This window comes from Amphiura filiformis, chromosome 11 (genome assembly GCF_039555335.1).
Source record: "Amphiura filiformis chromosome 11, Afil_fr2py, whole genome shotgun sequence".
In the NCBI taxonomy this organism is placed as follows: domain Eukaryota; kingdom Metazoa; phylum Echinodermata; class Ophiuroidea; order Amphilepidida; family Amphiuridae; genus Amphiura; species Amphiura filiformis.
Window position 1 is genome coordinate 32,816,276 of NC_092638.1, and position 26,479 is coordinate 32,842,754.

Consider the following 26,479-nt stretch of genomic DNA (forward strand, 5'->3'; position numbering starts at 1 on the left):
ACTAGAGCACAGGCAATGAAGGTCTAGTTCCAATAGGGGGTAAAACAATATCTGTAAAAATTTGACAAATTAGCAACTCGGAAGAACTCGCAAATGTAAACTCACAACTCGCAAATTTCAACTCGCAACTCGCATATTTCAACTCACAACTCGCAAACTTCAACTCGCAAATGGCAACTCGCAACTCGCAAATCAACTCGCAACTACCCTTGGCAACTCGCAAATAACAACTCGCAACTCGCAAATCAACTCGCAACTGCCCTTGGCAACTCGCAAATTTCAACTCGCAACTCGCAGATTTTCAACTCGCATCTCGCAACTCGCAACTCGAACTCGCAACTCGAACTCGCAACTCGCAACTCGCAAAATACCTTTACCCTTTGTGATGAAGTACCGTACCAGAATAGTCAGGTTACCATATTTAAAGTTTAAGGTGCGTAATCTTTTGTATTGGTCAAGCCACTTTAATGGTCCGACCCCTTAAAAAGGCTGAATAGTTGCCTAACCTTTAATAGGCCTACAGAAAACTGTCTCTTTTCAGACCTCCAATTGCGATGCAATTGATCACTGTTGATTGCGAGGTGGGGCTAAAATAAAGATTTAAAAGTCTTCCAGGACTATCTATAAATACTTGACAAATAATTATTCCATTTTTGATCAATCGCAATCATAAAACATTTGCAATCCGATGCATTCTGGGATAGCATTTTCGTCTATCTTTTAATCAGAGTTCAATGTTCGAACAGATTTTACGTTCGTTCGTATCGTCAGTCGGGGTTTATATATACGGCAAGCAGGAGTTGTGACAAATTACAGGGCTGGCAGGCTGCCGTGATTGGTAATTCGACTGCAATTTCTGGATTTTTTTTGTGAGGAGTTAAATAAAAAACTATTTAAAGGTAAGTACTCTAAACATATCGCTATACATAATGTCTATAGGTCCTATAAAATGATATTTTTATTCGTATAAATATAATAGCTTATACATGTGTATCATGATATTCAATACAGTATTGTTTGGTGTGAAATTTGAGCTCCGCTCCGTGTTATTTCAGCCCTTAAAAAAGCTTATTTTAAAGACTATTATAACACTTGGTATAATATTACTGTATTATGTCTCATGAACACAGATCGGAGGATTTATACTGGATGTATTGACTATCGAGTTAAGGACCCTACAGACTCGTGGATGTAATATTCGATGTAACATACAACGTTAATGCAAAAAATATCTTGTAATCACATTTTTGAAAACATTTGTAAAATGTTGTATTGTTTTTCAAAAATAACACATTTTAGACTAAAACTAAAATGCGTTTATAGCACGTTTATAATGTTTTAAAACATTTTTATGTTTGCTGTGTTAACATAGACATGTGAAATTCGCCGACTTTTTGTCACACACTGATTTTGAAATTTGTGACATTCTTTCACCTTCAAATGCCCATATTTTTCAAACCATACCCCTAGCACAAATCACAATAAAGGTATACACTTTCTGAAACGGGTAATCCAACAAGAGACTCAGAAACACTGTCAGATGTATTTGTAAGGTTCACCACATTTATGTGAAAACATAAACTGACAGTCGTACAGGGTATGTCACTACATTTCTGTGTTACCCCTATCTTATTTTATGTCATTTTCTTATAGGACAGAGTAAGGGCTTTCCAGCAATTACATGTATGGGGGTTATCACTTTCATAAAATGATGCAACCCTTCAATGTTCACAAAAGTGACCGAAATACATTTTTCTTATGATGTCTTGGAGAACACTGGCCTATCATATAGCCTTAAGCAGCTTACTATTTTAAATTTTTACAAATTTAAAGTATAGATCTCTATATTTTCTTTCTTTTGATACCAAATATATTGATAAACACTGATTTTGAAGGAAACTATCAACACATTTGCACACCGTCTACACTATAAAAGTCACAGAACACTTGACACTAGTGTTCTGTCTCTGTTTCCAAGATTAGTTATCATGGTTATGAAAAGATGTCTGCATATCCATACTAAAATTTGCCTTAAATAGTGTCTCCTTACCTAGCACTATCACATAAAGGAATCATTGTTACATTAATATTTGATTTTGAAAAATAAGACAACATTTTCAAAGCTTAGAACACATATGTAACACCTTTTGAACACTTGACACGTGTTTTTATTTCCTTATGTCTTTCTTTGTTTCATTTGAACACTGGTGTTCTTGTAGTTTGAACACTGATATTCTGAAATATTTTAGAACACTTATTACACATGTGTCAACTGTATCTTATGAGCTCTTATGAACGCGTCTCAGATGTTCACACTGGTGTTCTCTAAATAAGTTGAACACGTGTCATGTTAAAAACCGTTACATTAATGAACGCATTCCATGTGTTCTGGCCAATTTAGGTCTACAGTGTACGAGGCTCCCATAAAGTGATATCTTGCCTTACAGTTTGTGCATATAGTGCCCCGCGCCGCTATACCTCCAGCTGCCTTGGCCAATTGGATGAGTCTCATTCTATACCCGGATTCTATAGATGTTCAAGATATCTTATTGACATCTTTCCATAATTAATAATTGGTGTTTTAGCTATCATTTGATACCAAATTTACTATCAAATCTTTTTTTTATTCCAATGATACGTTACAAACTCTAATGACCACAGTGAAAAATGTGTACCTCACCCATTCTAAATGTTGAGTTCAAAGCATATGCCTTATCATTATATAGCTCAACAGCTCAAGGCAGTTTATTGCTAGAACTATTTTACGGAATAAAAGTTAAGATAATAATATCAGCTTCCTTTGATACCACATTTATTGATATACACTAATATTTAAAGAAAATTTCAACATTTGCACCAAAAATTAAATTTTCCATAGAGTTTGTATATGTGAGCCGTTGCCTCACGCTGCCTCCACCCCGACTAGGTCAATTGAATTGGGTGACATTATGCATCTGTTCAAGATAACTTATTGAAACTTTCTGTATTTAATCATTGATATATTAGCTTTTAATTGATACCAAATTTACTGTCATATCTTTTTTACTTCCAAAGATACACTTAAAAAGCAATACGATCACAGTAAAAAGTGTGACTCCACCACCCTTTTGGGTGTTCAGTTCAAAACGCATGGCCTTACAATAAAAATCTCAAAAAAGTAACTAACCTCCCTTAAATAATGACCATTATACAAAAACGGCTGATTGTATTACAAGTCTGTAGCAATTGACTAAATATTGACGTCACAGCGTACATTTAAATAAATGTAACCCAAGATTTGAAAGTTGCAGGAAATTGTATTGATTTTGTATTCAGTGTAATAAAGGAAATCTGTGCAATGATATCCGAGTGTTTTTGTATTGTAAAAATCTGTATGTAAGTACAACTTTCAAATCTGGACCTCACTACATTAAATTGACCGGTGTTTTATTGTTTTTTGGGCTATCGTATCAAATGCATGTCAAAATGCGCAGAAATAAATTCTGCTTCCAACGCATTTGACAGATTTGTAATACAATCACCCGTTTTTGAATAATGGTCATTATATAAGGGGGGTTAGTTACTGTTTTGAGATGTTTATAACAGGTAACCTTATGTTACTCATTATTTACACCAAATCATCACGTATGCGTTTGCTGTCTCTTAGAAATGCGTGGGCGTCATCATGATTAACATGCACGACTGTTCTACACATTATCTCAAAATTGTCTCCTTGTGGATATGAGTTGAGCCATGCAGTCGCACTTGATTGCTCTGAGTGGGCGAGATCATGCAAATTAAATTTGACATTGGCACACTTTCTTTGAACCTCTTCTCCTCCTTTCTTTCTCCTCCTCTTCTTTTCTGTTTCGTTTTCTCTTCTTCGTTTGTTTTTTGCCTTCAGCTTCTTTCCTCTCCTGATCTGAATGGGCTATCTCAGTTGAAATCCACACGCCACACACCGGCATCGCCCGGTTAATAATTACATTGTACAGCAGAGACACTAAAATGAAATATGAATACACGGGATCGATACACGTGAATGTGCTATGCACGATTTGATATTCAGGCGATAAATCTTTGGATACCGGGGTAGAAAATGATAAATATCTCCCGTAATTTTTTTGTTCTAAAGAAGCCATATTTATTTCCTTGCACTTGAACATATGTGTTGCACTTTTTTTTCACTCGTGGAGGCAGTCTAAAAGCAGATGACCCCGTTGCGTATAAGACTCGTATACATGCTCACTCACACACAGAGAGGTCAATTACCAGGCTATTGTAAGTAGCCTTAGTCGGATGTCCCTCGGCTCATTATGCGTCTCAAAACTATTAAACAGGTCGGAACAAAATGGCCATGCGTGGCTGTGGATTCAACCTATCATGGTGTTTTCTGCCATGAAGAGATCTTGCCGATGACACTGTGCGCCATATGGAAGACATGACACTTAATCTTCCACACAGGGCGTGTAAATTTCAAATGGGGTAACCCAATTAAAATCCACACTCAGTGTGTGCAAATACCGCTCTTTTCAAAGATACTAATCTTCCAGGTGCGAGTGATGAACATTTTCTTTGACATCTATGGTTCAATGCATAGGTACCGCATGAATGTTGTAGTGCAGGGCGATTTATTCAAAAATTGTATTCATCTATAATTGCTATGGTAATTAATCCTGTTGCATCATCACTTCGACAGCGAATAGGGATGTATGAATTTCCTCTAAAATACACTGCAAAAACAGCAGAGCAACACTTAATAAACATTTTATTAACACTAAAACACGTAAAAATATGAAGATGTTTATGTTATTATTAACACAAGATAGTGTTAAAGCACTCTTTTAACACTATCTTGTGTTAAAAACATAAACATCTTCATATTTTTCCCCGCATTGCTGCAACAGTGTTTCTTGATTTGGTCATAAAATCAGACCTGTATTCGTATGCACAAAACATAGAAAACTAAACATGTTAGATCAGGTCGAACTATGGAGGTTAGGAGGGATCCCTTTAATCTTTACTCTTTCTCCTTTACGCCTAGTAAAGTCCACAAATGCTATCTACATACAATAATATAGAATAAGATATGTAAATAAAAAGTTCCTTCTCCATAATTCTAATCTCCATAGTTAGACCAGGTCTAACGTTAGACCTGGTCTAACTTGTTTTGTGCATATTGTGTTTTGTAATGGTATTATAAAAAATATTTTCAAAAAGCCTTTAATAATCGTAATTATATTGTTTTATTTTGCAGTCCATCTAACCATCCTCAATCACCATGGCAACAGTAGATTTCAGCGGTCAGTGGAAATTGGACCGAAATGATGAAAATTTCGAGAAATTTGTACAAGAAATGGGAATCAACTTTGTCTTCCGCAAAGTCATGGGCGTGGTTAGACCGACCATGGGCATTAAACAAGATGGCGATACGTTTGAAATTACAATGCATATGCCAGGTATGAACAAGATACAAACATTTACAGTCGGAGAAGAATTTGATTTTGAATTTCCATGGGATAAAAATGTGGATAGAATGGTTGCGATATGGGACGACGGGAAACTGGTTACCAAACCTACTGTCAAATTAGACTTACCGGTGGTGACTCGTGAAATCAAGGGAGACGAACTGGTTTTAACCATGCAGAAGGGAGAACTTGTCACCAGGCGGTATTTTAAGAAAGTTTGATCATAGCGTGAGTGACATTCCAGCGAGAATGATATCAAAATGACTGACATTGCTGACATCATCATATTTTTAAATGCACCTGAATGTTCTACCACGAGATATGCTATTAATCATGCAGATCAGAAGGAGGAACTTGTCACCAGCTTAAATATCACATATCTTCAGAACATTTCAACAACAAACTTGACAAATAACAATTTTTAAAACTAACATTCCTCCAGGAAGAAATGTAAGAGAAGAAGGGCAAATAATGACCAACACTGTCAACAGAAAACTCTAACATTCATGAAATGTCAGTTTATGCGTAGATATAACCACAAGAAAATGGTTGTTTAACATTCTTTAGCAACATGTTTAAACATCATGGATGTACCACTTTTTGGCTTCTACCTTTACAAGCATGTAAGCTACATTGATATACTGATGCCACCAATAGAACGAGAAGATTTGCCTCTTCATTTTGCATACCACTTTGCCCAATTGTTTTCTCATTTCTTCACAAAATGCAAAAAACGCAACAAAAAAAATGCAATGGGTGCAGTCACATCCATGTGACCCCCCCCCCCCCAATGAAGAAACTATGCAAGTTTGTTTTCAAACTTTTGACCCCTTATTGACAACCTCAATCCCCCAAATGAAATTCATCAAAGACCACACTGACCATAATGCACGCGCACGATCCTATACTATAGAATTGGGTAGAATGTTTTGCAGCAAGTTTAATGTTTTGATTGCTATAAAACATTTTATACCCTTTATGTATACGTACCCTATATAAGTATAAAGGATTTTGTGTTTCATTCGTAAGTTACGCCTAAATGTAAAAGATCCTAAATGTCAAGATCATTAGTTAAAGGGTCTGCGTAAACCACACGGGCTAAATATTAATGATATTTAGCACGTCCGTTTACGTATAGACCCCTTTCTTAGCATTATCATGAAAAAATATTCCATATCGAAATGCTGAAATTATATCTGTGCGATGCGGTGCACAACCGAACTTTTTTGCCATTGTCGCTGCCCGCGCTCTGCGAATCGTGTAAAATTTATTTTATACTCCATCGCTGAGCGACAATCGATTGGCATTTTACCAATGAGGTAGCGTGCTTTTCCCAACCCAACAAAAAGCGCTCCACCTCATTGGCTAAAAACCAATTGCTATCTAACTAATCAGCTTAACTCAGTTCACAAATTGTAGCCTCCCGTGTAGCCTACAACTTTTTCTACAAGCTGCATCAAAATGATTGGTACATGTACCCATTAGTTTTTATTGGATGAGTCCAATCAGGAAAGTTGAGAACAAACTTTCCTGGTCCAACGCATCAAAATCTATCGTAAGATCTAAATAGGCCTAATTTGTATATAACAAGTCATAAACTATACAATCTGGAGTATCCAGTGTTGCATTTGCAAAAGGCGAGCTTTTCAATAAACATGATAAGCCCGTATAAAGTTAATGTTTTGGTTCTCGTCCAGAGGAATTTTATGGATTGATGGGAGGGAGTTCCCCCCCCCCCTACCATGTAAAATTAGCATTGTTAGCAGTTTCCGGTCTTTTCCAACAGTGCTGGAGGAAAGGAGAAGATCTTTTTTTTAATGTGAGATTCTGAGGGATAAACCCCCTAGAGTACCTCAACAGTGCTGGAGGAAAGGAGAAGATCTTTTTTATTGTTATTTTCTGAGGGATAAACACCCTAGAGTACCCCAAAAAGTTTTGGAAGTAATCCATGTTCTATAATAAACTTATTTATATGCATAAAGTTTTCCTATATACAGCATTCCAAAGTCTAATAAATGTTAAAAAATCTATATAAAAAAAATCTGACATATCCCAGAAACTGAGGCGGGAGGGGACGAGAACCAAAACATTAATTTTGTACGGCCTAAACATCACAATTTATGGGTACCAATCGTTTTGATACAGCTTGTATAGGACTGGTTCGTGGTAATCTGTTATTCGCCAGTATGCGCAATTACTTACAGCTTGTAGGCCTAATCATGTTTTTTTTTTATAGAAGGAAAATAATTTTTTTCTGTATGAAAAGTTTAATTTATTTACGATGCTTTGAAATTCAACAACATACAGGGTGAGTAAAAAAAAGTGCAATAGAGAAAAGAATCCATTTTTATTTAAGAACCGAGTTGAACCTTTTAGATTTTAAAACATTTTATAAATAACATATCTATTAGTTATCTTGTGTGAAAAAATCATGGACTTAGCATTTAGCGTTTTGTTTTTATGACACATTTTATAGTGATACCCAATTTTAATGTTTGTCCATGTCCAAGAGACACCTAAAATTTGAATGTCAGGCCACTCTGTGTTGGGTAGATTTGGAACCACTGCCAGTTTCTTAACCTCATTGGCATTGAAGTAAAATGGAGCACCTAAATTGTTATTGTCCTTGGTCTTGTTTAAGGAGAAGAAACATTATCTGTTGTTATTTTCATTTTCCCTTTATTTTAAAGATGTTTATTCTCTATCAAAACCATATAAATTTGTAGGCTGGTTTTTCAAATGTCGAAATGAAATACGCGCAAATTGGAGTGGAGTGAATTACAAAAGATCCAGTAAGTTGGACATATCGGGATTTAAAAAACTGGAGTTGGAGTCGAGTGAGGTATGAAGGACTTAAAGTAATGTTGGAAAGTTTGTTTGAACAAAAAGCGAGTCACTTCATTTTTTCACAGAAGGTGACTATTGAGTGTGGCATTTATAGAAACTTTCAATAATGTGAAGGTTCAACTTGGTTCTTACATAAATATCGATTCTTTGCTGTATTGCACTTTTTTTGACTCACCCTGTATAAGTGTATTTGAGACCTGTGACAAGACAATTTGATTGAATAAAATAATATCAATGATGGATAACAATAAGTCTTGTCAACTGCGTGGTTCTTGAATATTCTCAAACCTATCGAACCTGTAATCCCCTTTCACACAGAGAAATTTGTACATGTCAGTATAGAACCTCATACCAAACTATGTGCCCATTTTTATGTAATACTAACATTTACCAAATTGTAAAAAATATAATTAATTTGATTAAAAGTTTACATAGTTTAGTACATATTATATTTCTGAGGTAAATTTTACTTTTATTACGTAAAATTTCTCTGTGTGATATGTGCATGGTTATCATGATGAGCTGATCCAGTTGACTACTTGACTTACTCATCTGGACGATCGTAAAAATCATCAAAATTCCGATTTTGGTATACCTTTGTCAATGTCATAAATATAAAACATAGCCTGCTATATATAGCGGTATAGTGTGTATTTAAGACAAAAATAAGGAATTCACATGAATCTGTAATTTAGATACTGACAGTATCTGAATTAGATACATTTATTCGAATGGGGTTTCAACTTAGTTAATACTGTACTGCTGTTTTCTTTGTGTTTTGCCAAATTTTTCATTTCAAAATTACCAAATGACAATTTGAATGACTTATCCATCACTTTAAGCAATTTATAAACAATTTTTTAAAACCTTTCGCTCGGATCACTGAATGGGTCTTTAATTAAAGGCCCATTCAGTGATTCCTGCGAAAGTATTAACACATTATAATTGTGTATAAATTGCTTAAAGGTAAAGGTAAAGGTAAAGGAGACGATCCTGTATAAACAGTGATCGGAGTGCCCATCTCTCTTTCATTGGCGATTGGGCCAGACTCCTCCATGTAATGTTGCTATAGGGGGATCGCTATCCTCTACAGCGGGTCTGTTACCTTCCCAGCATTTAAGAATGCCGGTACCCATTTAAACACCTGGGTGGAGAGGAGTAATCGAGATAAAGTGCCTTACTCAAGGACACAACACGATGGCTCCGCCGGGACTCGAACCCACAACCTTTCGATTATGAGTCAGTGCCCGTTCCGCTAGGATAAATCATTAACATTGTCGTTAAGTATTTTTGAAATGGAATTTGTTTGCAAAAAAACCCGAGAAAAACAGCAGTATTGACAAACATGACAAAGTCACATTCAAATACATGTAGGCCTAGCTAATTTCTCTATTAGTAGAGAAATTACAGATTCATGTAAAGTGTCTCATTTTGTTTGCAACTTTCGGTTTAACTACTAGCCGGCTATATCAGCACATCTATGACACTAACAAAGGTGCTAAAATCTGCATTTTGATGATTTTTACGATCCTCCGGATGGGAAAAACACCGAATGGGATTTTGATACTGGAGAAAATATAAAGTGAGGGCCTGTACTAAATGAAAAATGACGAAATTGATTTCCCGATATGATAAAATTTCTCGGACTTTCTCACAAATACATCACCATTTTGTCACAAAATACATCAATAACAGGTCTTTGTTTTTTGCAAGGAAATTTAGTACATTATAGTACTGTAAAAATACGAATTTTGAGAAAAATTGAGGCACCACTTGAGCAAATCTTACAATATTTCTACAGTTTAAAGTCATAATATGTGCGATTTCCGTGGCAATTATTATCTACCAAAAATGTTGGCAGCATGGGTTTCTGTTTGGAGTCGAAGTAACGAGGTAGAGTGAAAAACCCTACTGACTTGGAATTCGACGGGGGACTTAATGTTGTCAGTATTATTTGGCTGATTTTTTACATTTAGGTGTAAGTTGGGACTCCCCAGTAAACACAAAATGTTTTACAGAAAACGTTTAAGTGTCGGGTTTATAAAAGTTTTAGAAACATTCAGTGTTTGCTTGGATTTAACACGCAAACATTTCCATGAATTCCATGAATGCTATATACTGTATGTAAATGTAAATAACAAACTGCAAGCAGTTATTTCAATGAATTATGATGTTATCTACTGTAGATGTAAAAGTAAGGCTGAATTTAAATTATATCCTAAGTCACGTTCACCATGTCCACACTCAGTGCTCAGTGTCAGAAGTGGGTAAGTGCAATAGCTGCCATGTGTAGATGTGTACAATTATACTGTGTGTAAATTCCCAAATATTCACAGGGCAGCTATTTCCACTTACCCACTGAGCACGGTTATATACAGCAGCAACTCGTACATAGCAGGATTCCTCGCATAATAAACCGCTGATCTATTTTACACATAAATGTTCATCGATGGTGCCGATGATTTAGCGAAAACATAACAATACTAGCGATGTCTGACGTGCAACATTGAGTACACATGTAATATTTAATTGGCTATTTGCCAATTAATTTTGCCTTGCATCGTTTTGAAAATTATTGTTAATTACCATTAAGGAGGCATAAGTCTAGGAAAAACATGCATGTTAAGATAGCATATCGAGGAATTAATGAAAGCCTGAATGTCCAAAATAATATTGATTTTGTGACCTAATGTTATCTACTGTAGATAGCAAACAACAGGTATATCATTTCTAATAAACTCTATTGCTATCTACTGTAGATAGCTGCAGTTGATAGCATCATATAATCTACTGCATATAGCAAACTTTAGACAATTTAACAATTTACTTCAAAGGAATTATATAAGGATATCTATAACAGTTATAGTTTAAAGGTTATTAATGCTATCTACTGTAGATAGCAAATATGAAACAATTCTATCAAATAATTGTTTATGATAACTAGTATACTGCAGATAAAAAGAAATACAGTCATTTGAATGAATTCCAATCTACTGTAGATATCAAATACAAGTTGTTATTTTTATATTTAGTAAATAAGCTTATATTTTGAAGTATTCCAATTAATATTATGAACCGGCGGTAAGCGTTGTATTCCATCCTCTAGAAATAGGTCTATATAGCCCTAATCATAAACTAAACCTAATCCTAACCTTAATATCATTCTATACTTTGATCAGCTCGTAAGTTAGGCTTTTACCACTACGCCGAAAAGTATACAGACGTTAAGAGTGATATGGCCAATATTGATATCTGCGGTCTATATTTTGCGTGTTAAAGAAAGTAGACAAAGTATAGGACTTCAATTAATAACTTTTGATGCTTCTGGCGAGATGTCACAAGACAATTCTCAAAATAAAATATATTGATATCAATCCGCGATGTTATAAGGCCCGCCAATTACACCACTTATTTTTGGAGCAAAGGTATTAGTAGTATCTTCGACAGAATTCCTAAAGATAGAAAATCTTCCATCTGTTATGCTCTTATAAAGTTGACTATACTCTGGTCCAGATTTGAATCAACTTGGTTGTTCTCAGCAATCTCAAAGCTGTCCTTCGAAACGGTCTACTCATCAAAATATAAATACAAAAATTAAACCATGAATTAGACATTGCAAGCCAAATAATAATAAACTCTGCCCAACCTGGATATGTTATTGATGTAACCACAACATGCATGCGCCAAACGAAAAATGGTAACCAACTGGCTGTGAAAGAGGCGGTTACAACTATGAACAAAATGATAGCTTTTTTGTCGTTTGCTTTTCCAGCGGCAGGAAAATCATGCCGAATTCTTCTGACTTGCTCATGAGTAATATACATTAGTTTAGAATAAATACCAAATATAACAGTCATAGGTAATATTAAAATTAGTACAACATATGTTACTTCTGATGTGAGACTCGTGGCTAGAGGCTGTGGTAAACACATAGCTGCATTATTGTTGTAAGATAAGCTGTTTGGACTCACGAAGACCAGTAGAAGTATGTTAAGACAAAAGGTGAAAATTGCAATAATGCTCGATGCTTTTATCGCTCGATTTCTTGTCAATAAACTTTGATATCTTAGCGGGAATGATATTGCAACAAATCTATCCAATGTTATACAGACTAAATAAGCAACGGATGTTGATCCAAATACCGCTGTTAGAATACAAAATATGTGACAAATGACACTCCCAAATGGCCATTCGTCTAAGATCGCTGCAGGAATACTGAGCGCTATAGCAAACCCGACTCCTAGGTCTGCGGAACATAAAGCAGTCATAAATATTTTGGTAGCATCTGAAAATTCAGGAACGCGATGTAAGATCCACATTGCGAATATGTTTCCAGATATTGTTAAAATACAGTTAAATGTGATGTAGATAGCTCTGAATATAAGAGCAATGGTAAACAATGAGGAGGATTCGCCATCGTGAAATGAAACACTGGTGCTATCTACTGTAGACGAGTTCTGAAAGACTGCATCGGCACTGGTAGTTGTCGACGCATCCATGACACGACACGAGTTCTATGTATGTCCGCGAAGATTGATCCTTCATTAATATACTGACCCGACCAAGTCTTGAATGCTGCAGTTAATAAAGACGCAGTTTACATTGATTTCAGCAGGTTGTCAGATGATTGTCAGAATCCGTGATTATGTTACAACGTGGTTGCCATTTACGACTCTTATAATAGCTCATTTCAGGTCATTACAACAACGGCGTCTGGATAAGAGCCGCTGTTTTCACAATTATTGGTGAATCTTTTCCAATTATAGTAATGTAATACAAACTATATAAACACTGATATCTGTCCGCAAAAGGGTTATTTATCCTTTCCAATCTAAATTATTACTACCAATCTTAAGTCTTATCCCGGCCGCTCAAGCAGTGAACAAGACATTGGTCATCGTTTGTATTTATAGCTAAATATATTATCAGGATGATCGACGAGTGAAGATGAATAAGCAATTTTGTAAGTGTTTCAAAGCAATCGACATTAAACAGAAAATAGATCAACCATGAACACATTTTCAAAAAGGCTTTCGGACATTTGATAGCTACAGTTATATACAAAAAATGCACGTAGACCATGTGAAATAAATTGAAACGAGATGAGCGATGTGAGTGTCAATCTGGTCTACATTTGATGACTACATACTGCTTTCGCCACCGCCTAGCGATATACGCAATCGCTCGCAATCTCGACTTCATGGGGGGCTCGTTATATTTTTATCGTTTCTTATTGGTGGAGACTTATTTTCTCTCTCTGGTTTCAACAGTGCGCCAGCTTTCGCCAATGTAAAACAATTTTTATGTAATTTTATTATCCCAGATTTTCATCAAAATAAATGGAATACATCGAGTTTGATTTATTCTCTACGTCAATCGTGTCGTTGCAAATGTCATCATTATCTGATGACGTATTCCTGAGGACACTATATACCGTTACCGCCAATATCGTTGATATTAAATTAGTTTAAATTTTGTTGTCTATATGCTTTTCTGTAAAGACCCTTCAGTGATTTGCTCATCCGGAGGATCGTAAAAATCATCAAAATTCATATTTTGGCACCTTTGTTAGTGTCATAGAGTGCTAACATAACCTGCTAAAGCCGAAAGCTGTGTATTAAAGACAAAATAAGATATTTTACATGAATCTGTAATTTCTAGAGAAATTTGATACATGTATCTGAATGGGGCTTCATCTTTGTCAACTGCTTTCTTCCTAATTTTTTACCAAATTTGTCAATTCAAAATTACCCGATGACAATTTTAATGACATATCCTTCACTTTTATAAGCATATTCACATTTTTCTTTACACTGGGATCACTGTATCGGCCTTCAAGACTCAAAAGCATGATAGGGGCCTATATACCAACCAAACACAAAACGTTTCACAGAAAACGTTTAAATGTCGAGTTATATAAATGGTATAAAATCGTTTTAATACCATTAAACAAAACATTTTGATAAATTGATGCAAAACATTCTAAACATAACGTTATATAGCGTTAACAAAATATTTGTATTAGTGTTCTGTCTCTGTTTCCAAGATTAGTTATCATGGTTATGAAAAGATGTCTGCATATCCATACTAAAATTTGCCTTAAATAGTGTCTCCTTACCTAGCACTATCACATAAAGGAATCATTGTTACATTAATATTTGATTTTGAAAAATAAGACAACATTTTCAAAGCTTAGAACACATATGTAACACCTTTTGAACACTTGACACGTGTTTTTATTTCCTTATGTCTTTCTTTGTTTCATTTGAACACTGGTGTTCTTGTAGTTTGAACACTGATATTCTGAAATATTTTAGAACACTTATTACACATGTGTCATGTGTTCAACTGTATCTTATGAGCTCTTATGAACGCGTCTCAGATGTTCACACTGGTGTTCTCTAAATAAGTTGAACACGTGTCATGTTAAAAAACCGTTACATTAATGAACGCATTCCATGTGTTCTGGCCAATTTAGGTCTACAGTGTACGAGGCTCCCATAAAGTGATATCTTGCCTTACAGTTTGTGCATATAGTGCCCAGCGCCGCTATACCTCCAGCTGCCTTGGCCAATTGGATGAGTCTCATTCTATACCCGGATTCTATAGATGTTCAAGATATCTTATTGACATCTTTCCATAATTAATAATTGGTGTTTTAGCTATCATTTGATACCAAATTTACTATAGTCAAATCTTTTTTTTATTCCAATGATACGTTACAAACTCTAATGACCACAGTGAAAAATGTGTACCTCACCCATTCTAAATGTTGAGTTCAAAGCATATGCCTTATCATTAGCTCAACAGCTCAAGGCAGTTTATTGCTAGAACTATTTTACGGAATAAAAGTTAAGATAATAATATCAGCTTCCTTTGATACCACATTTATTGATATACACTAATATTTAAAGAAAATTTCAACATTTGCACCAAAAATTAAATTTTCCATAGAGTTTGTATATGTGAGCCGTTGCCTCACGCTGCCTCCACCCCGACTTGGTCAATTGAATTGGGTGACATTATGCATCTGTTCAAGATAACTTATTGAAACATTCTGTATTTAATCATTGATATATTAGCTTTTAATTGATACCAAATTTACTGTCATATCTTTTTTACTTCCAAAGATACACTTAAAAAGCAATACGATCACAGTAAAAAGTGTGACTCCACCACCCTTTTTGGGTGTTCAGTTCAAAACGCATGGCCTTACAATAAACATCTCAAAAAAAGTAACTAACCTCCCTTAAATAATGACCATTATACAAAAACGGCTGATTGTATTACAAGTCTGTAGCAATTGACTAAATATTGACGTCACAGCGTACATTTAAATAAATGTAACCCAAGATTTGAAAGTTGCAGGAAATTGTATTGATTTTGTATTCAATGTAATAAAGGAAATCTGTGCAATGATATCCGAGTGTTTTTGTATTGTAAAAATCTGTATGTAAGTACAACTTTCAAATCTGGACCTCACTACATTAAATTGACCGGTGTTTTATTGTTTTTTGGGCTATCGTATCAAATGCATGTCAAAATGCGCAGAAATAAATTCTGCTTCCAACGCATTTTACAGATTTGTAATACAATAGTCCCTTTTTGAATAATGGCCATTATTTAAGGGGGGTTAGTTGCTTTTTTGAGATGTTTATAACTGGTTACCTTATGTTACACATCATTTACACCAAATCATCACGTATGCGTTTGCTGTCTCTTAGAAATGCATGGGCGTCATCATGATTAACATGCACGACTGTTCTACACATTATCTCAAAATTGTCTCCTTGTGGATATGAGTTGAGCCATGCAGTCGCACTTGATCGCTCTGAGTGGGCGAGATCATGCAAATTAAATTTGACATTGGCACACTTTCTTTGAACCTCTTCTCCTCCTTTCTTTCTCCTCCTCTTCTTTTCTGTTTCGTTTTCTCTTCTTCGTTTGTTTTTTGCCTTCAGCTTCTTTCCTCTCCTGATCTGAATGGGCTATCTCAGTTGAAATCCACACGCCACACACCGACATCGCCCGGTTAATAATTACATTGTACAGCAGAGACACTAAAATGAAATATGAATACACGGGATCGATACACGTGAATGTGCTATGCACGATTTGATATTCAGGCGATAAATCTTTGGATACCGGGGTAGAAAATGATGAATATCTCCCGTAATGTTTTTGTTCTAAAGAAGCCATATTTATTTCCTTGCACTTGAACATATGTGTTGCACTTTTTTTCACTCGTGGATGCAGTCTAAAAGCAGATGACCCCGTTGCGTATACATGCTCACTCACACACATCAGAGAGGTCAATTACCAGGCTATTGTAAGTAGCCTTAGTCGGATGTCCCTCGGCTCATTATGCGTCTCAAAACTATTAAATAGGTCGGAACAAAATGGCCATGCGTGGCTGTGGATTCAACCTATCATGGTGTTTTCTGCCATGAAGAGATCTTGCCGATGACACTGTGCGCCATATGGAAGACATGACACTTAATCTTCCACACAGGGAGTGTAAATTTCAAATGGGGCAACCCAATTAAAATCCACACTCACTGTGCGCACCGCTCTTTTCAAAGATACTAATCTTCCAGGTGCGAGTGATGAACATTTTCTTTGACATCTATGGTTCAATGAATAGGTACCGCATGAATGTTGTAGTGCAGGGCGATCTATTCAAAAATTGTATTCATCAAAAATTGCTATGGTAATTAATCCTGTTGTATAATCACTTCGACAGCGATATAGGGATGTATGAATTTCCTCTAAAATACACTGCAAAAACAGCAGAGCAACACTTAATAAACATTTTATTAACACTAAAACACGTCAAAATATGAAGATGTTTATTAACACAAGATAGTGTTAAAAGCACTCTTTTAACACTATCTTGTGTTAAAAAACATAAACATCTTCATATTTTTCCCCGCATTGCTGCAACAGTGTTTCTTGATTTGGCCATAAAATCAGACCTATATATATATATACGGATATGACAAAAATGTCTGCTCAAAATGTTTTATAATAATATTTTAAAAACGTTTACAGGACCTTTATATAGCCCGACATTTAAATGTTATTAAAACGTTTTGAATTAACGTTTTAAGAACATTTTTATGTCTGATGGAGATTGTGTATGCTACGACACCCCGGAAGGGTCATAGTAAAAATATTTATTTTTTTGTGACAGTGAAAAATATATTTTCACTATTTAGTATGATAAAAAGGTCAAAATATATTTTTCACTGTCACAAAAAATAAATATTTTTACTATGACCCTTCGTAGTATGTAGCGCACGCATGCAGAATAATTGTCACCGAATGTGAATCAGGTTGCCTCTCGTTAATATTCAGGCCCAAGTTACACAGCGGTCATGCCAACATATTTTGAGAGTAAATAATACAGACAAAAGAACTTAATACCGACGATAATTAGTTGGCGGTAATGGTATAGTGTCATCAAGAAAGAGTATACGTCCGAATAATGATGACATTTGCAGCGAGACGCGATTGACGTAAATCAAACTCGATGTATTCCATTTATTTTGATGAAAATCTGGGATAAGAGAATTACATAAAAAATGTTTTACATTGGCGAAAGCTGGCGCACTGCTGCAACCAGAGAGAGAAAATAAGTCTCCACCAATAAGAAACGATAAAAATAACGAGCAGTAATAAAGTCGAGATTGCGAGCGATTGCGTTTATCGCTAGGTGGCGAACGCAGTATGTAGTCATCAAATGTAGACCAGGTTGACACTCACATCGTTCATCTCGTTTCAATTTATTTCACACGGTCTACGTGTATTTTTTATTTGTATAACTTCAGCTATCAAATGTTCAAAAGCCTTTTTGAAAAATGTGTTCATGGTTGATCTATTTTCTGTTTAATGTCGAATGCTTTTAAACACTTACAAAATTGCTTATTCATCTTCACATCGATCATATTTAGCTATAAATACCAAAGATGACCAATATCTTGTTCACTGCTTGAAGCTGCTTGAGCGGGTTATGATATAAGATAGACAGTGGCAATTTAGATTGGAAAGGATATTAATAACCCTTCAGTGTTTATATAGTTTGTATACTACACACATCATTGGAAACGATTCCCCAATAATTGTGAAAACATAGCGGTTCTTATCCATATATTACGCCCTTATTGTTAAATGACATGAAAGCTATAATAGAGGCGTAAATTGCAAACACGTTGTGACATAATCACGGATTCTGACATTCATCTGACAACCTGCTGAAATCATTGCGTCTTTATTAGTTGCAGCATTCAAGACTTTGACGGAGTGGTAGGGTCAGTATATTAATGAGAACCAATCTTCGTGGACATACATTTATAATGTAAATCGTGTCATGGATGCGTCGACTACCTGTGACAATGCAGTCTTCCAGAACTCGTCTACAGTAGATAGCACCAGTGTTTCATTTCACGATGGCGAATCCTCCTCATTTTCTACCATCGCTTTAATATTCAGAGCTATCTACATCACATTTGACTGTATTTTAACAATATCTGGAAACATATTCGCAATGTGGATCTTACATCGCGTTCCTGAATTTTCAGATGCTACCAAAATATTTATGACTGCTTTATGTTCCGCAGACCTAGGAGTCGGGTTTGCTATAGTGCTCAGTATTCCTGCAGCGATCTTAGACGAATGGCCATTTGGGAGGACCATTTGTCACACATTTTGTATTCTAACAGCGGTATTTGGATCTTCGTCCGTTGCTTACTTAGTCTGTATAACAATGGATAGATTTGTTGCAATATCATTCCCGCTAAGATATCAAAGTTTATTGACAAGAAATCGAGCGATAAAAGCATCGAGCATTATTGCAATTTTCACCTTTTGTCTTAACATACTTCTACTGATCTTCGTGAGTCCAAACAGCTTATCTTACAACAATAATGCAGCTATGTGTTTACCACATCCTCTAGCCATGAATCTCTCATCAGAAGTAACATATATTGTACTAATATTAATATTACCCATGACCGCTATATTTGGTATTTATTCTAAACTAATGTATATTACTCATGAGCAAGTCAGACGAATTCGGCATGATTTTCCTGCCGCTGGAAAAGCAAACGACAAAAAAGCTATCATTTTGTTCATAGTTGTAACCGCCTCTTTCACAGCCAGTTGGTTACCATTTTTCGTTTGGCGTATGCATGTTGTGATTACATCAGCAACATATCCAGGTTGGGCAGAGTTTGTAATTATTTGGCTTGCAATGTCTAATTCGTGGTTTAATTTTTGTATTTATATTTTGATGAGTAGACCGTTTCGAAGGACAGCTTTGAAATTGCTGAGTACAACCAAGTTGTTTCAAAACAGGACAAGAGTAGTCAACTTTAGAACATAACAAAGATGAAAAACTTCTATCTTCAGGAATTCTGTCGAATACACCGCTTACCCTTTGCTCCAAAACGTAAGTGGTGTATTACAAACTCTAGAAGCAGGTTTGTGGGAAGCATTAGGGTTAGTTTATGATTAGGGCTAGACCTCTTTATAGAGTGTATAATATAACACTTACCGGTTCAAAAATAATATTAATTGGAATACTTCAAAATACATAAGCTTACTAGTATTTCCGAACTATAGAAATAATATATTTTATATCTACAATAAATTAGAATTCTTTCAAATGACTGCAATTCTTTTAGAAGTAGTCTACCGTAGTTATCATAAACAATTATTTGACAGAATTGTTTCATATTTGCTATCTACAGTAGATAGCATTAAAAAACCCTTTAAAATAACTGTTTGTTATAGATATCCTTATCATTCTTTCACGTAAATTTTCTGAAGTTTGCTATCTGCAGTAGATAGCTGCAGTAGATAACGTCATATAATTTGCTATCTACTGTAGATAGCAAACTTCAGAAAATTTACGTGAAAGAATGATAAGGATATCTATATATCTTTATAGAAAATGGTCTATATGTTGTTTGCTATCGAAAGTAATCATAACATATTATTTTGGACATTCAGGCTTTAATTCCTCGATATGCTATCTTATAAACGTAATAATATTTTTCAAAACGATGCAAGGCAAATTACCAATTAAATATTACATGAGTACTCAATGTTGCGTGTCAGACATCGCTAGTTTCTATTGTTATATTTTCGCGCAAACATCGACATCCGTACCCTTATAAATCGAGGAACATTCATGTGTAAAATAGATTACCGGTTTATTATGCGAGGATTCCTGTTATATACGAGTTGTGATGGACATGATGGACGTGACTTAGGAAATAATTTAAATTCAGCCTTGACATTTGCTGGATGAATAAAGCATCATATTTATAGAACAGTTTACAAAATAAATAATCAGTGAAGGTGGCAAAATTCGAATTTGAAATAAGGATCAATATGGTTTGCGCATTCTATTTTGATAGATGCGGGAGATATTAGCCCATCAATGATTTACTTATTGGGAGGATCGTAAAAATCATCAAAGGTCTTGGCACTTTTGTTAAGTGTCATAGATGTGCTAGTGGTTAAGCTGAAAATCGTGTATTAAAGACAATAGAAGACATTTCACACGAATCTGCGATTTCTGTAGAGAAATTATCTCCATGTATTTGAATGAATGTAAGTTCATACCCAGCAAACACCAAAACGTTTTAAAAACGTTTTTAATAAGTTATATTTTGGCTTTTTGTTTACATAAAAACATTTTAACAACATTAAAATGTCGGGTTATATAAAGGGCATGAAAACGTTTTAAAACGTTTTGTATGAAAACACACTACAACAATATTTTAAAACTGTTTTCAAAAATGTTATTGTAAACTGTTTTTGCAAACATTTTTGCCAAATATTTTGTCAACACTTATATAACATTATGTTAAAATATTTGCACCCAGCAAACACAGGAATGTTCTTAAATTGTTTTTTTTTTCAAAACGTTTCAATAACATTTAAATGACAGGTTATATATAGGTCATTAAAACGTTTTTAAAATGTTATTGCACTTGAAATATTTTGGGCAAACATTTTTCGAAAAATATTTTTTCAACCCCAAAATAAGATTCTGTTTAGAATGTTTAGTATCAAGTTTTCAAAAAAGTTTTTGGAATGTTTTTAAAACGTTTTTATACCCTTTATATAACCCGACATTTAAACGTTTTTTGTAAAACATTTTTTGTTTGCTGAGCAGCAGATTATCAAAAAATGATTTTTAATGTTATGAAAACGTTTTATATCCTGAATATACCCTTTATATAACCCGACATTTAAACGTTTTCTGACAACCTTTTACGAATGATGTCGAAAATGTTTTGTGTTTGCTGGGAACGTGCTGGTGATAAACAATTTCTAAAAGTTTAAACTGACTTTCAGCACAAAAACCCAACGAACCTTGAATTTTTCATCTGTGACACACATCTTCATCAGGAGAAGTCCATTACAACATACTCGGACTTCTTCTGATGAAGAGGTGTGTCACACATCGAAAATTCCAAGGTTAGTTGGATTTTGTGATGAAAGTCAGTTTAAACTTTTAGAAAATGTATTTGAATGGGGCTTCAACTATATCAATACTGCTGCTTTCTTCGTTTTGTTTTGCCAAATGTATCATTTCAAAAATACCTAATGACAAGTTGATTGACTTATACTTCATTTTTAGGCAATTTATAGACAATTTTTATTGTTTTATACCTACGCTGGGATCACTGAATAGGCCTTTAAACACACTACAGCAACATTAAAACAAATGTCAACATGTTACTGTAAAATATTTTGGCAAACATTGCAGAAAATATTTTGTTACTTCATAACAGTATATGCCTAGAATATTATTAAAACGTTTTACCCTTCATAACCAGACAACTAAAAGTATTTATGAAAGGTTATGTATTTGCTGGGGTGCTACTTACAATAAAGAAAGCATTAGAATTCTTTGAAATGCTTATTATTTAGTCTCTGCATCAGATGATATTATAATTATGTAAAATAACTGCGCCTCGCTTGCTATCTACAGTAGATAGCATCAGAATTCATGGAAATAATTGTGTTGTGTGCTACCATAGATAGCATTAGATTTCTTTGAAATACATATTTGTTTTTTGCCATCTACTTAATAACAGTAGATAGCATTATAATTCTTTAATATAACTGCTCGCCGCTTGTTTTCTAGAGTAGGTTGCATTAGAATTCTTGGAAATAAGTGCTTGCTGCTTTCTCTACAGTAGATAGCATTATAATTCTTTACAATTACTGCTTGTTGTTTGCTGTCTACAGTAGGTAGCATTATAGTTCTTTGAAGTAGCTGCTTGCCACTTGCTAACTACGATATTATCACAATTCTTTGAAATAAATGTTTCTGTTGCTATCTACAGTAGATAGCATCAAAATACTTTGAAATGAAATCCTAACGATTTCAATATTGGTATCCATGCACCACAGAATACATTAAAACATTATTTCAAGGAAGTCAAAAGCAACATAGATCACGTTTCTATATGAATACTTCCAAAATATTAGTCATTTTGGTCCTCTTTCTATATTCTGTTCTGTTTTGTTGGTGTTGTGAAAGAAAGGGCTACTAATAAACTACCAAGACAATTTTCCAATTTCAATTTTGTTTAATATTTATTTGCCAAAATTTACATTTACTTCCCTAATACAAATAGTATTGTAAAATAATATATTTCCTATAGCAATTTATATATTTGCTTTATCATGTTTATTATATAATATAATATGTATATAAATAAAAGATACTATAGCAAAGTTTTATAATAAACATTAGTTACATCATAAAGCAAAGTGCAATCTTAGTTGATATCCATACATCCCATATGGAAGACATGGCCTTGGCCTTAATCTCCCACACAGGGGGTGTAAATTTGAAGTTCACACTCCCTGTGTGGAATATTTAGGTCATATCTCCCATAGGGGAGTATGGATTTCATCTGGAATAGCCCAATGCCTCACAAATTTTGTGCTCACATAATATTCCTGTTTCAATTATTTTATTTCTTTATCCCAATGAGAGATATCATCATGCACATTTTTACTACATAAATTTGAATTTGTTTGTCCAAAATAGTACAATTGTCATTCTTTTTTGTTATTGATATGGCGGGGAGGGGGGAGAGTAAAGCAGTGGCATAGCTGCCGGGGGGCAGGGGGCAATTGCCCCCTGGCAAAATTTGCCTATTTGGGCCCCGCCCCATAGAGAAAGGAAAAAAGGAGGGAGAAAGAGGAAAAAATAGAGGAGAGAGAGGGGGAGAGAGGGAGAAGAGGGGCAGAGAGATGGAGAATCCATACGATATGCAATATCATACGATTATTATCAATAAGCCTGGCAAAATTGTCTATTTGGGCCCCCGCCCCCTCTCCCCCCCGCCAAGTGCAGGGAAATTTGGTGAATTTGGGCCCCCGCCCCATACAGGCTTGCCCCCCTTGAAAAAATCCCAGCTATGCCGCTGGGGTAAAGTGCAGTCACTGTGTAGGTGAGACTTTTGTTTGTTTATTTATTCTCTACAAGCTTCTACAATGGATTCATATTCAGTGGGGAATTTAAGTATTCAACTGTTCTTCTATATGGCCCAATCTGATCCATTCAGGCAAATAAAAGTCAGAAATTTTGAAAATTGAGTTCTAACATTACTAACTTGCTCAGTACCTACACTTGTTGAATCCCCAGCTCTCTTGAATACTTGGTTACAAAGTTATTAACCTTTTATATGTCAATTTTCTCATTTTTTTAAATTGTTTTTTTCTACTCCTTTTTGCCTATATCTCAGTTTCATTATTGCCAACTTTGGCCTGATTGGATCAGATCTGGCCACATGGCCCAGCAACATAAAAATACAGTCATAAAGACTTACAAGTTACCATTACAACATGAACAAAACCTTAACATACTACACATTTTATAAAATCATCAGTAAAAAATTAAATTTACATACACATGGTAAAAATATCAGATAAAAATCTACAAAACGTTATGCCAGCATAACTAAGAAATACATAAAATTAAATTTACTCATCAATAAAAGACATACAACTGTACCCAAATGTGATATTTTCAGAAGATAAATTTAAAAACCATAAAGCATTAAGCATGTCAATGAAAAAAGCTATCAAGTGTATAAAACGTTTTTGCTATCCCAACTGTGCTTCTGCCATGCAAACAATATGTTAATGTTAGGACAATCCTCCACCCTTTGACAGAAACAATATTTGTGTCATATACATACACATGTTGTGCTGACAAATGAAATATATACCACACTGATTTTTGATAATATACTGCGCCAAAAAATTATCCTTACACTTGGAAAAATAATCACAATTTCAAAGCTGAAACATATTGGGGTAATTTTGTTAAATAGATGCACTATCTAATCCTGCGCATTATGACACCACATTGAATCCAATATGACCTCAAGACGTAAAGTTACAAGTAATTGAATAGACGAAGGACCAGTTTTAAAAGTGACAAACTGGCCTATACAAAAACAAGGTGCAAAAGATTCCAACAAGTGCAACAAAGAGACAACACAGTTTCTTCAATGAAGCTTTATTTCAAGCAGTTTTTATTTCAATTTTTACTTCTCTGAACTTTTCATAACTTTTCATTTTATTTGTCAGTTCGATTGTTTCAGTTTTCTTTTGTTCCTTTAAATTTAAATTAAAGGTGTGCATAAATTAGCCATTCACCACTCTCAAACCAGATGTCTAGTCTGTGGATTTTTAAATAGGCTGGTTTGTCACTTTTAAAACTGGACCTTCGTCTAATCAAATGCAAATCTTGAAGTCATATTGGATTCATTGGGGTGTCATAATATGCCGGATTAGATAATGCATGTATTAAACAAATAAATTTACCCAAATATTGTTCAGTTTTAAAATTGGGATTTTTATTCTATATGTAAGGATACTTTTTTGGCGCAGTGTATATAGGAGTGATATGGAACAAATAATTATTACAAATAACCACTTGGTGAAAGATGTTTCAACAACTCTTCCTATACCTTTGTACAGGAGCCAACCGTTGTTAATCCGTGATGAACCAACACTTTTACTGTAGCGTATACTGCGAACGCGAAGCGAGACTACGCGTTACTGCGAGAACGCGTAAAATTAAATCATGCCTGGAACCTTTGTGCGTATGCCAGCTTACAAGTTGAATTCAGTATTTATCACAGGATCAGGAAGCGGCTAAACATTGCCGTTTTATTCTGTAGTTTTATTGCTGATATCAAAAGAGAAATCATCGAAGTTTTTGTAAGGCTGAGTGGCAATGATGAACTGACATTCCTCGTAAAATAATCGTGAATTATACGATTTTTAGCATCTTTCGTTGTTGAAAGGATTCAATCATGTTTCACCGTTGTTCATCACCGATTAACAACTTCGCGTCAGCGCGTCTGCGTCAGTTTACTTCGGCCGGGCAGCTAAAGCTGCCCTCGCAAGTAAACCACTCAGACGACGCTGACGCATCGTTGTTAATCGGTGATGAACAACGGTGAAACATGATTGAATCCCTAATTCAACAACTCTTCCTATACCCTTGTACAGGAGCCAACCGTTGTTAATCCGTGATGAATTCACACTGTCCAGTAGCGTATATGCGAACGCAAGGTTACGCGTACGCGTTACGCATGAGCGCATAAAATTTGTCATGCCTGGAACGTATGCATAAACATGAACTCTCTAATATGTTGGCGGTAGCAGCTAAATATTACTGCTTTATTCTTTAGTTTTATTGCCGATATCAACAGAGAAATACCGCAATCTTTTTGTAAGGTTGAGTGGCAATGACAAATGGACATTCCGAATGAAAGTATCATGTGAATTAGACATCTCTAGCTTGTTTCGTTGTTGAAAGGGATTCAATCATGTTTCACCGATTAACAACTCGCGTCTGGCGCGTCTGTGTGGTTTACATCGCTCGGGCAGCTAAAGCTGCCCTCGCACGAAGTAAACGTGAGACGATTCGGACGCAGTTGTTAATCGGTGATGAACAATGGTGAAACATGATTGAATCCCTAAATTATAGATAACACTCCACAATATGCAGCAATACATCTTTCCCTTCATGCTTATATTTCAACCATCACATCCAAGCATCACATGCACTCATAGAGCTTCTTATAATAGACAGTCTGTATAATTTGTCAGTTGGCATTATCATAAAACCATAT

General features: G+C 35.0%; 1 protein-coding gene across 1 annotated transcript; it reads left to right on the top strand.

Moving 5' to 3' along the window:
- Nucleotides 1–751: 751 nt before the first annotated feature.
- On the top strand, nucleotides 752–8,545 carry LOC140164743 (fatty acid-binding protein homolog 6-like). The gene is made up of 2 exons (XM_072188101.1): nucleotides 752–899; nucleotides 5,237–8,545. The coding sequence occupies exon 2, from the start codon at nucleotides 5,261–5,263 to the stop codon at nucleotides 5,666–5,668; it is 408 nt and encodes a 135-aa protein (XP_072044202.1). The 5' UTR covers nucleotides 752–899; nucleotides 5,237–5,260; the 3' UTR covers nucleotides 5,669–8,545.
- Nucleotides 8,546–26,479: the final 17,934 nt, after the last annotated feature.